The sequence below is a fragment of the Dipodomys ordii genome, unplaced genomic scaffold (genome assembly GCF_000151885.1).
Source record: "Dipodomys ordii isolate 6190 unplaced genomic scaffold, Dord_2.0 Scaffold96, whole genome shotgun sequence".
Lineage (NCBI taxonomy): Eukaryota > Metazoa > Chordata > Mammalia > Rodentia > Heteromyidae > Dipodomys > Dipodomys ordii.
The window spans coordinates 4709098-4721581 of record NW_012267312.1 but is presented as its reverse complement, the minus strand read 5'-3'; the positions used below and the strand labels follow the sequence as shown (position 1 = coordinate 4721581).

The following is a 12484-nucleotide window of genomic DNA, read 5'->3' as shown; positions in this document are numbered from 1 at the left end:
CAGCTCTTCAGCTCAAGGCGAGCACTCTACCACTTGAGCTACAGCGCCACTTCCGGTTTTCTGGTGGTTTATTGGAGATAGGAGTCTCACGGTCTCCGGGCTGGCTTTGAACTGAGATCCTCAGATCTCAGCCTCCTGAGTAGCTAGGATTACAGGCGTGAGCCACCAGCGCCCGGCCTGCCTCCTACTTCTTAACAACAACAGGAACCATCTACTTCCACTAGGCCTTCTTTCTTTTTAGTAGCTTGCACAGATGAAGAGATTACTCTCTGTCTTTCCCCACCCCTCTTCCTCTCTCTCTCACTGGGGTTTGAGCTGAGAGCTTCACCATTGCCAGCTTCACCAGTGATCATTGGACCACTTGAACCACACCCTCATCCCCCCATTTTCTTTGTTTAGTTTTGAAATAGGTTCTCACTTTTTGCCTAGAGCTAGCCTGGACCACAATTCTCCTATTTATACTTCCCAAGTGTGAGGGCAATGATAGATGTGGACCACTATGCCCAGATATTTCTGATGTTGCAAGGAATTTTTCCTGGCCTGGCCTCAAATGACAATCCTATCAATTTTAACTTCCCTAGTAGCTGGACTTACAGGTATAGGCCACCATCCCTTATTTAGGATTGTCTTTTGATGTGCTAAGGGAAAGACAAGGGGGCATGGAGAAATGTTTTCTCATACAAACAAGCCTGGCTTTCAAGATCCAGACTTCAATTTAAAAAAAAAAATTCCTGTTTTGCTTTTCCAATCCCAAATAGAAACACTCTGCTTTCTTTGTAATTTTCATTCTTTGTCCTAGGCAGATGATGACTCAAAATGACTAGGATCAGGACTCAGTGGTGCAAAAAGAAATGTTCGGTGATATATATTTAATCATATGATGTTTTGTTTATTACAATTATATAAAAATCTTTACATGAATTGTCAGAAACCTTCTAAGAAAGTAGTCACAGAGAAATTAAAAATTTATAAGAAGTCAGTTGGTGGCTCATACCTGTAATCCTAGCTAATCAGGAGGCTGAGATCTGACAATTACACTTGAAGACAGCTTACGCTGGCTAAGCAGCTACAAAGCCAGATGTGGAGGTGTAGCTCATGTGGGAGAGTACCTTCATGAATAAAAAAGCCAAGCAAAGGTGTGAGGCTCTTGAGTTCCAGCCCCAGTATTGGCACACAGACACAGTAAAACTGAAGACACCCTCCCATCTGTCCAGGCCAACCAGGGTCTTGAATGTAGCTACCTCCAAAGTTCATGCTCTTACCCACAATGTCTTCTCTGGACCTATGTGGCCCTTTATCCACAGCATTCCACTACATCTCTCAAGCCACACTAAGATGAAGAGCATTGGGAAAGCAATGCTTTGGACTGAGACAGCTAGGAAATTCATTCCCAATATGTATTTTGGAAGGAGCTGGAAAATAATATCCAAAAAGTCAACGAATTTGTAGGAAGATTACTCCAAGGGTATTTACTATCCATCCTTAAATTTCCTCCTGCTGTGACAGGGATTTTTCTGCCTCTGTGAAGTCCAAGTTTGCTCTAGGCTCTTTGGAATCCCAGACTCTTCCCTGAAGGCAGCACTGTTTATGCTCCATTTCTCCAGTGCAAGCCTCCCACATGGCTGACTCCTGGTTCCCTGGGCACCTTCACTGCGCTTGCGTGGTTCAGTCTCTGCTGCCTTCTGATGTTTCTTCATGTGCTTTTTATCCCCTCAGCTTGATCGTGCCCTCCTCTACTTTGGGGACCACACCCTTTACCAGGTTTGCAGGTCCTCTTTGCCCAGCACAGCAAGGAACGCACAGTGGTTGCTCAGTAGATATTTACACATTGATTCACTTGGGAAAAATAACCTCACAGCTTCTCCACTTGAGCCCTTTCCTTACTTAATCACTCTGGGTGAATCTTTAAAACTTACATTCAATCTCTTGCTTCCTTTATGTTTCAAACATGTGCCTAGGCTCTAGGCTAAGCCATCTGTGGTGAAATTTGAGCACCCCCAGTTCCCTGCTGAGTGAGCTTGGGCGAGGTGTCCATACTGCTTTGTGACTGGTTCCACAAATGGGAGCCCCAGGGTCTCAGCCAATGGATGTGAGAAGTCCAGGAGATACTGAATGTATATGCAACCCGCAGATTCATGTCAGGCACCCTGTCGACAATCAGCAAGTACCTGTCAGCTACTAAGAAACGGAAGGTGCTTGCAAGACGCCTGCTCCCTGTTGTCCCAGCTACTTAGGAGGCTTTGGTGGGAGCATGGGTGGATGCCAGGAGTGCCAGGTGGGGCTGAGTAACAGCCAAACCCCACCTTACGGCAAGCACCCCACAACCAAAAGTGAATGCATGCTCCTCATTATCTGATAAGCACCCTTCTCCCGCTGCATTGCTTCTGTGCATCAGTACGGATGTGTCCATGTTAAAACGTATCACTTTTCGCTCTGCCCACCCATTACATCACGGTTTCCTGACTTCACAGTGATTTCCCAACGGATCCTGGCAGTCCTATTCCATGTGGCCACCAGGTGGCTGTGTCGGCCCAGCCAGACGCCGACTCTGGCTGGTTCCCTAAAGGCCAAGGCTGCTGGTTTGACAGTTGTTCTGGGTCCCAGAGGTATTGGTCACGTGGCTTACCCGGGAGGGGCTCCCTTGACTCCACTGCCCTGGGCTTCTGCTGCTCTGGCCTCTGCCTGGAGAGCCTTCCACCCTGAGCGCCCCAGGCACCATGGCGTTCTCGCGGCTGAGGCGGCTTAGCCACCGCCCTGCCCACATGCTGGCCAGAAATCATGGATTGAAAAGAGCTGTCTGGGATTGCTGGGTCATAGGGGAGCTCTATATGGAGTCTTTTGAGGAATCTCCATACTATTTTCCAAAGTGGTTGAACAAGTTCACACTGCCACCAACAATGCAGTAGGGTTCCCTTCTGTCCACATCCCCTCCAGCATCTGTTGTTATTAGAGTTTTTGATTTTTGCCATTCTAACTGGAGTGAGGTGGTAAGCCAGGTCCAAAGAAACATAGGCCTCACGGTTTCCCTTATTTGCAATAACTAGTATATGTCTGAGATAAGCACAAATGGTCAGATAAGTTGATGTTAGGGAAATGGACCCTAAGATATATATTCAAATGTTTTTTTCTTTCATGTGATTGGTTCTAACATATTTATAAGATGATTTCTTTGCTGCTTTGTATGTACCTTCCCACGACATACCTCCTGTTTTCACTGTATTTGATGTTGGTATAATTTGTGGTTTAAATAGGGATACAGGTGGACCCATTGCAACAAGGAGAAAAATGAACTTTACAACTTTGGCAGAGGGGTGGTGGAGATGGGAAGGGATAGGAAGGGGAAACAAAGGAGGAGACAACAACGCTTGTTAAGATATCTTGCCCATGTAAGTGTAACTCTTCTGTACAGTATTTTCACAATAAAAAATCATAAAAAAATGGAAAGACTTGGAAAAAGTATTTTTGGAAGTTTTTAATTAGAGCTGGGAGCCATTGCCTCACACCTGGAATCCTAGCCATTCAGGAGACTGAGATCTGACAATCACCTTTCAAAGCCATCCTGAGCAGGAAAGTCCTTGAGACACTTTATCTCCAATTAACCAGCAAAACGCTGGAAGTGGTACTGTGGCTCAAGTGTTAAAGCTCTAGCCTGGAGCACAAAAAGCTCAAGAACAGCACCCAGGCCCTGAGTTTAAGCCCTAGGACCGGCAAAAGAAAATTATTTTGAATAATCACTTGTTTGATTTCATTAACTAGCGTATTGGAATACTGATCAAATGTGATGATTTTATTAACTGATGATATTAGCTCTATTTTATACCATAAAACTTTTCTTTTAAAAATGACAGCTCTGTTCTGTCACTTCTATGAGAAAACTAATGACATTTCTGACGGAGGGGTCAGGTTTAGAATCAGAGATAAGGGTTATTGGCAAAAGTGTTGAGTTCCATTAGTAACCCAGATCAGTCTTGGCTGAACTTCTGAACTTTCTGATATTTAAAAGTTATTCATGAGCATAAATAAAACCTCCTCCTTGGTTCCTCTGAAAGCTTTTGATGTATTAGTAGAGAAAATACCATCAACCATGTGGATAAACAAATCACCTCCAACCTCCATTTTACTTGCAGTAATCTACAAGACTTTTTTTCTTGTGCCAGTTCTGGGGTTTGGACTGAGGGCCTGGACACTGTCCCTGAACTTGTTTGTTCAAGACTAGTGCTCTATCACTTGAGCCACAGTTTCACTTACAGCTTTTTGACAGTTAATTGGAGATAAGAGTTTCATGGTCATTCCTGACTGGGCTGATTTCAAAGTGTGATCTTCAGATCTCACCCTCCTGAGTACTAGCATTACAGGCATGAGCTACTGGCATCCAACTATATTTTTGTCTTTTAAACCTCTATATGCATTCTATAAATTATATCAGCATTAGTTATCTAGATACTACATTAATAGAACAGGGCAAGTTTAGTACAAAACATTGTTAAGCTATGATCAAAGAGCAAGTACACCATATATATACAACTTGATTGGGTGCTTGATTGGGCTAAGGGAAAAGATGAAGCTGGCTTCTTTCTCCCAGTCTGAGAGTCAAACCTCAATGAAAAACAGATACAGCCGACTGCATGGCAGAGCTGTTCAGAGTTGCTTAGTTCAGAGATGATTCTCAGAGAAAGCAGGAAGCAATCCTTTGGGACACAAACAAGATTCAGGTTGTTTTTATCCCAATATTTTGTGTGTGCGTGTCAGTCATGGGGCTTGAACACTGGGCCTGAGCACTGTCCCTGAGCTCTTTAGGCTAGCACTCTACCACTTGAGCCACAATACCACATCCGGTTTTCTGGTGGTTAATTGGAGATAAGAGCTTTTCCTGCCTGGGCTGGCTTTGAACCATGATCATCAGATCTCAGAGTCCTGAGTAGCTACAGTTACAGGCGTGAGCCACTAGCATCCAGCCCCAATGTTTTTTATTAACACACATTAGTTGCACAAAGGGACTTCCACTGTGAGATTTCCATAGATGCAGATGATAGGCCCCATAAACCTCCCCCTCTATCATTTTTTCTTATCCCTCTCCCCTTTCTTCAAACAATTTCAACATGTTTCATTGTTCTATTTTCATAAATGCACAAAAACTACTTTGGCCATATTCACCCTTACCTTCTCCATTCACCCTTGCCCCTCCTGTTGATACCCGCTTCCCCCAGATCCTGCTCTCCTCTCCTGTAATTTTAATGTATACTTAATGTATCAAGAAATTTCACACAAAAAAGAAATTTCATCATGAAGAATCTAGGTAACTCTATCATATTATGAGTATATCTATACATATATAACATATGTTATGTTAAGCTGAGGCTAATATTGTACTTGTTCATTGTACTTTGTTCATTGATTGATAACAAAAACAATAGACATACTTTTTACAAGTAGGCTGTCCCTGAGAAATTGTCTACTCATTATGTAAAACTCAGCTTATTTTATTTATTTTTAATTTTTTCCTTTTGACGGTTGTGGGGCTTGAACTCAGGGCCTGGGCGCTGTCCCTGAAAACTCAGAGCAAGAACTCTACCACTTGAGCCACAGCGCACTCCCAATTTTTGAGTGGTTAATGGGAGTTAAGATTCTCATGGGGACTTTTCTGCCTGAGGCCAACTTTGAAACTTGATCTTCACATCTCAGCCTCCTGAGTAACTAGGATTACAGGCAAGATCCACAGGCACCAAGTAGTTTATTTTATTTTTAATTGAGACTTTTATAATTCTGGAGGCACAATGAAACACACATTTTCTCCCTTCTGATTCTGAACTGTTTGATTTTCAGCTAATTACTGACATCTCTTATGTGATGATGCAGTTTTAAAATTACAAATAGCTTTCATAATCAGTAAATTCCAAGATTTGTCTGAGAAAAATAACTGAACTTCAAAATACATCTAGTAACATGCTAGAGATTACATGAGAGGATTTAAACCGTAGGTATTTTTTCTATGTAAGAATTTATTTTGCATAGAAAATAAGTCAAATTTGTTAGGAAAATGGAGGAGAATGGAAAAGGAATAGGTTAGACTTGATAGTCAACAGACTAGGACTTTTTATTGTCAGCAAGGAGGACAGACCTTCCTGAGGGTTTGGAGGTTGTGCAAGGGACTAGATTTTGGGGTGGACTTATAAAGGGTTTAGCAAGGAAGCAGAAAATAAAAAATGAGCTGTGGTCTCTTGGAGGCCCAGGGAGGTATCCTTGGGCAGGCCTAGAGTGGAATGCTTTATCTGGAGTGAGGGGCATTTTCGGCCAGGCCTAGGTTGGAATAACCTGCCTGCAGACAGGCCTATGGTCAAGCCTGTTCATGTTTACCTGGGGTCTTGCTTGTCTTGGGGGAATAAGGCAGGAATCAGTCGTTCAAAATTGACATATTGGGGCTAGGAAGGTGGCTCAGTGGTAGAGAGCTTGCCTTGCATGCCTGAGGCACCACATAAGCAAAAAAGCAAAAAGCCGGAAGTGGCGCTGTGGCTCAAGTGGTAGAGCGCTAGCCTTGAGTTGAAGAGCTGAGGGACAGCGCCCAGGCCCAGAGTTCAGGCCCCACGACCGGACCCCAAAAAAACACAAAAACACAAACAAAATTGACATATCTTTCTGATGCTATTGAGTAAAAATATGTTTTGGTATACATTTTGATCCAATTGCTCTTACTGCATGATTTTATGCCCTATATTTTCATGACTGTAACTAATCAATAAATAATTTATAAACACAATTTGTTAGTGTGTGTGTGTGTATGTGTATGTGTGTGTGTGTGTATGTGTGTGTGTGTGTGTATGTGTGTGTGTATGTATGTATATTCCAGTCCTGGGCCTTGAACTCAGACTGGACACTGTCCCTTAACTTTGTTGCTCAGATCTTGCACTCTACCACTTGAGCCACAGCTCCACTTCTGACTGTTTAGGTGCTTAATTGGAGAGTTTCATGGACTTTCTTGCCAGGGCTGGCTTCTTACCTCAATCATCAGATCTCAGCCTTCTGAGTAGCTAGGGTTACCAGCTTGAGCCACTGGTGCCTTGCCACAATTTGTTCTTATTATCTTTCTTGTCACAGTCAAAAGAAGAAATATACTCACTGTCTTACTTATATAACTGTAACCCCTTTGTACATCACCTTGACAATAAAATAAAGAAGAATTTGGGGCTGGGAAGGTGGCTCAGTGGTAGAGCGTTTGTCTTGCATGCATGAGGCCCTGGGTTCGATTCCTCAGCACCACATAAGCAAAAAGAAAAAAAGCCGGAAGTGGTGCTGTGGCTCAAGTGGTAGAGCGCTAGCCTTTAGCTGAAGAGCTGAGGGACAGCACTCAGGCCCAGAGTTCAGGCCCCACAACCGGACCCAAAAAAAAAAAAAGAATTTGAATATATATAGTGTATAATTATTTTCAAATTACAAGAACATAGGATTATGATTATGTCTTTCTAGGCCACTCCCTATGGATATGTTAGTGGATACTGTAAAGGAATATATTTCTCATACCATTGGTCTTCTGATGTTTATTAAGACAATTTTTATCAAGGTCTTATAGAGCTGAAAAAAATCTATCTTATATTGCAAAGTACTATATTCTCCTGGATTCTTGGGAACAATTTTAGTTCTAATTTTCTATGTGGTCTAAGCTAATTTTATTTGAGAAATGACTGAATAGAAGGGGGAATATTCTATTCTTGCACATTCCTACTTAATTCAGCATTTCTTTTATCATATACACTCGATCTAGAATTAGAGAAATCAGTCTTTTCATAATGCATTTTTATGTTTTCTTTTTAAACCACAGAAGTATTAAACATTTTCAAAGTGTCACTATCAACTGACAATGTGAAAAATGTGAGATTCATTGATGATCAAAAGTTTAATAAGCATCTGGCTTGATATAATCCATAAAGCCCCAGTGAAGTGAACACTGTTGTAAATTCATATAAGGAAACCATATCTGGAGCAATTTACCTCAGCCCCAGGATGAGAACATGGAAGTTCTTGGGTACGAACTCACTTCTAACTTGCTCCACAGGCCACACTCTTAATGTGCTTCCTAGACTCTCAGAAATAAAATATAATTCTCTTTGTCTGATAAAGAAAATAATTCATCTTACGTGCCCCTAGAACAGAGTTCTAACAGAGATGTTGTTAGTCTTAGAGGCACTATAATCCAATTGAATATTACAGCGGAATAAATAATCAGTTCTAGCATCTGGCTGATCAGAGGTTTTCACAGCCATGAATATTCCCATAGGAAAATAGCAGAAAGTTTATTATGGACAATTTTAAATTAATTCATGGTACAAACACATGTTTCTTTAAAATAATCTTAATAAGGACATGAGGAACCTGTTTAGAAGTGTTTAAAAATGTGTTTTTTAAAACAAATCAGAATTGTTGTAAATACAAATTGCCAAACCCTCCCCAAACATAGAAAAAGCTGACATATAATAATTTTCTTCTTTTTTTGGGGGGGGTCTGGTATGGGGCCTGAACTCTGGGCCTGGGCGCTGTCCTTCAGCTCTTCAGCTCAAGGCTAGTGCTCTACCACTTGAGCCATAGCTCCACTTCTGGCTTTTTTCTTTTTGCTTATGTGGTGCTGGGGAATCGAACCCAGGGCCTCAGACATGCAAGGCAAGCACTCTACCACTGAGCCACCTTCCCAGCCCCTTCTTCTTTAGAAGAATATGATGTAACTAAAAAAGTGATGTGGGCATGGATTACAAAAGAAAAAGTAGGAGTCCAGGTGGAGGACATCTGAAATCCCAGCACTCCGAAGGTTGAGTCAGGGGCATAGTATGGGCCACATAGCAAGAGCCTGTCTCAAACAAACAAAAAAGCAACAGAAAAGAATAATTAGGAAAATTACAGATTTCTCCTTTTTATAAAATATTAATCAGGTGTTGTTATTTCATTCTATTTTAATTCTTCCATGTGTTATCAAATTCTTCTTGATATATCTCTGCTGGATAAATAGGGCTGTAAATATTTTTCTTCTATGAAGGCACAGTTTTCATTATGAACAGTAGAGATTACTTAGCTAATCTCCCAGTAGATTAAAAAGATGATAATCGGGGCTGGAAGGTGTCTCAGTGCCTTGCATGCATGAGGCCATGGGCTCAATTCCTCAGTACCACATGAGCAGAAAAAGCCAGAAGTGGCACTGTGGCTCAAGTGGTAGAGTACTAGATTTGAGCTAAAGAGCTCAGGGACAGCATCCAGGCCCAGAGTTCAGACCCCATGACTGACAAAAAAATTATAATCTCTGTTCAACTGATATCAGAATCACATCACTTAGATATGACCATTCAAACCAATTCCATTTGGTTTGAGGCTTTTATCTCCTTCCAGGGCTGAATTTATTCTCATTCCTACCATATGAAGTTATTATTCCAGGTAAATTGGAAAAGTCAAGCTCCAAACACATGCAGCTATCTATGTCTTCTTTATTAGAAGCACCAGGGTATTCTAGTTTCAGTGGAAGCTTATGAAGCCCAAAGTTTTAAAGTGAATAGTTTATTATTCATACTGTTTAATGTCAGTGTGGAAATATGAGAACAGAATGAGATGTTTAACTCCAGACCTCATTCCTAATCCTAAGGAACTTAGTTCTTTGAGATTGTCTCAACAATGAAATGCAGGTAATAATGTTTTTTTCAGTCTTTTCTGTTTTGTAAGCATCAATCAGAAAGAAAGACCATAACATAAACAACAGGAGTAGGCTTTTGAAATCTTCATGGTCTAGACACACAATTAATTTAGCTTTCTTGAATTATCTCTCCTTTCAAAAGGAATATATTTGAGCCCATGTCATTTGAAATATCCAAATAAACAAAATGCTGTGTGTGTGTGTGTGTGTGTGTGTGTGTGTAGATGTAAATACATGTCAATGTGGCTAATGATAGCATAAAAATCCCCACATAGACCAGATGCTGGTGGCTTATGCCTATAAGCCTCAGAAGGCTGAGATCTGAAAACATTCAGTCTTTTTCCCCACAGTTTTCTTATTTTTAAAATAATTTTTGAATATTTTTATTATCTTTGAGGAATTGTACAAAGGACTTGCCATTCACCAAAGCAGTTTATGAATATAGTGCATCTTGATCAATGTCACTCCTTTCAACATTTTTACTACCTCTCCCAACCCTCTCCTCCTTCCCTTATTTATTTTAATGTTAGGTTATGTACTGAATTTTTTGTTTCATGTAGTCTCACTATACATATACAAAGAAAATGAATTAAAATATTCATTGCTTGAAAACGTGCTTTAAAATAAATAAAATAAGCTTGGAAACACTGAAAAGATTTTGAAACTAAAAATTTTAATGCTAGTACATTTAGGAAGAATAAAAAGTGCAAGAGAAGAAAACGAACTCATTATTTTGGCTAGACTTCCAACTTTTTGTCAACATTGGTTGACAAAATAATGACTATAACCATTCCATTAAAATTTTAACCTAAGTTGAGCTATATGTTTCCTTTTCTTCAGCAAAATTACGGTATTTTGAGATTGATCCCAGGTTGTAAATGACATCACTAGATCTCATTAAGAGTACTTTTGCTTTTATTAATTGCTTATCTCTAATTAGTTGTTATAAGATTATGGTATTCTCAATGCTACAAAGATGTGAAAAAGTCTATATGAATATTGATCTCACAGTTGAAAAACATCCAAAATATGAACACAAAGCAAAAGTTCATTGAGAAATGTTTATAAACATTAGGTGTTTAAGTACATATGCTACCCACCAAAGATGTACATTTATAGTAGGAATCTTATCATATATTCTGATGTTTAAAATGAGGACAAGAAATTACCAAGCAGTGAATAGGAAAAACCATCTAGCTGTTATAAATTATAATAGCCGTAGTCATCAAAATCATCGAAGTCTTCATCATCGTCCTCATCTGCCTCCGCATATTTCAGTTCATGAGCTCTTACTACTCTCGGGATAGGAGTATTAACATCATGGTAATCCCATCCCTTCCTGAAGAAAAACTTCTCAAGGATAGCTGGCATATTGTAGCCTTTGCTCATGATGTAATCCTTAAATGCAATTGTTCCATAAAGTTCATCAATGATATCTGGGGGATAAGGTTTCTCAATGAAGACCTTGGGGTCAATCAGAGGCTCATCATTGACTAGCTTTTTCCACAAACAAGGTTTCAGGTACCAAGCTCCATACCTTATCTTCTCCCAGTGGATTTTATACGGATCAGGTGGCTTCCGGAATTTCTTCTCAAAATTGCTTTCCTGGATGGAAAATCTTATCTGTTTCACTCTGCTTAATTTCCTACACTGCCTGGCCTCTAAAGGCATTCTATTTATTTTCTTGATGTGACAATCTGTATAGATTGGTTTGCACTCATATCCAAGGTCAAAGTGATCCGCCACTAAGTCTTCATCAATGTCCACGTCTCCAAGTGTCTGAACCCAGTCGCAGAACTTATAGACTGTTTTGGGTATGTATCTCCGCATGACCGCCTCAAATAATGCCTTTGGGACCTTGGTTTTTTTCAGAGGCACAAGATCTACACGGGTGCCAGGAATTGGGGGAGGATTCAGGCACATTTTCATGGCTTTCGACTGTTTAGATGTCTTGATGGGTTTCTTGGACTTTTTTACTTTCTTGCTATGCTCACAATAATTCCAGGTACTCTCCAGCTTCCTTTCAGGGTCTAGCAATTCCAGCACCTCCAGTAAGAGCTCTTTGGATATACCGTCTTCCAGATTCGGGTAGAGAGCCAACGGATGTTTCCGTGTCATTTTGGCTTCGAGGTTTTCCACAAATGCCCTGCGTGCTTGCTGGGATTGCGAAAGTGAAGAATACACATTTGCATTGTTGGGCATCTTTGTGGGACTCGTGGGGGAAGATTTGTGAGAAATCGTCGGCAGAAAGGGCCCCTTGGATCCTTCAGTGGTCAAATTTTCAGAAGGTGGTGGGGTTTTCTGAAAGTGTTCCAGTCCTTCCTTCACAAATACCCATTTTCGGCCATCTAGCGAAGTGGGGATCTTGAAAGTCTCCTTGTCGGGTGTGATCATACACTTAGCAGGCTTATTGTCGTTGCACCAGGGCTTGCACGGCACTTGTGCCGGCGTTGCCCTCAGTACCCATGGCTGCAAGGAACATCTCTGTCTCCGGTCTCCCATAGTGGCCTTGGCTCAGAGACCACTGGGCCACTAAGAGATCCAAATACGTCCTAAAGCGCTGGAATTCTCTCCTTTTCTATTCCATTCGGAGAGATTAGGAATGCCCCACCCCCCACCTTCTTCCATTCTATGACCCATTGTGTGGACATAACTCACTCATTCTTCTTTTTTTTTTTTGTGAAAATACCGTACAGAGGGGTTACAATTACATGGGCAAGATAATGAGTACATTTCTTATCAAGCATTGCAGCCTCCTCCTTTGTTTACCCTTCCCATCCCTTCCCATAACTCACTCATACTTTAGTTCCCTATTTACCC

General features: G+C 40.9%; 1 protein-coding gene across 1 annotated transcript; it reads right to left on the bottom strand.

Moving 5' to 3' along the window:
- Nucleotides 1–10864: 10864 nt before the first annotated feature.
- On the bottom strand, nt 10865–12166 carry LOC105993459 (protein FAM47A-like). The gene has a single exon (XM_013026731.1). It carries the CDS (start codon nt 12164–12166, stop codon nt 10865–10867), a length of 1302 nt encoding a protein of 433 aa, XP_012882185.1.
- Nucleotides 12167–12484: the final 318 nt, after the last annotated feature.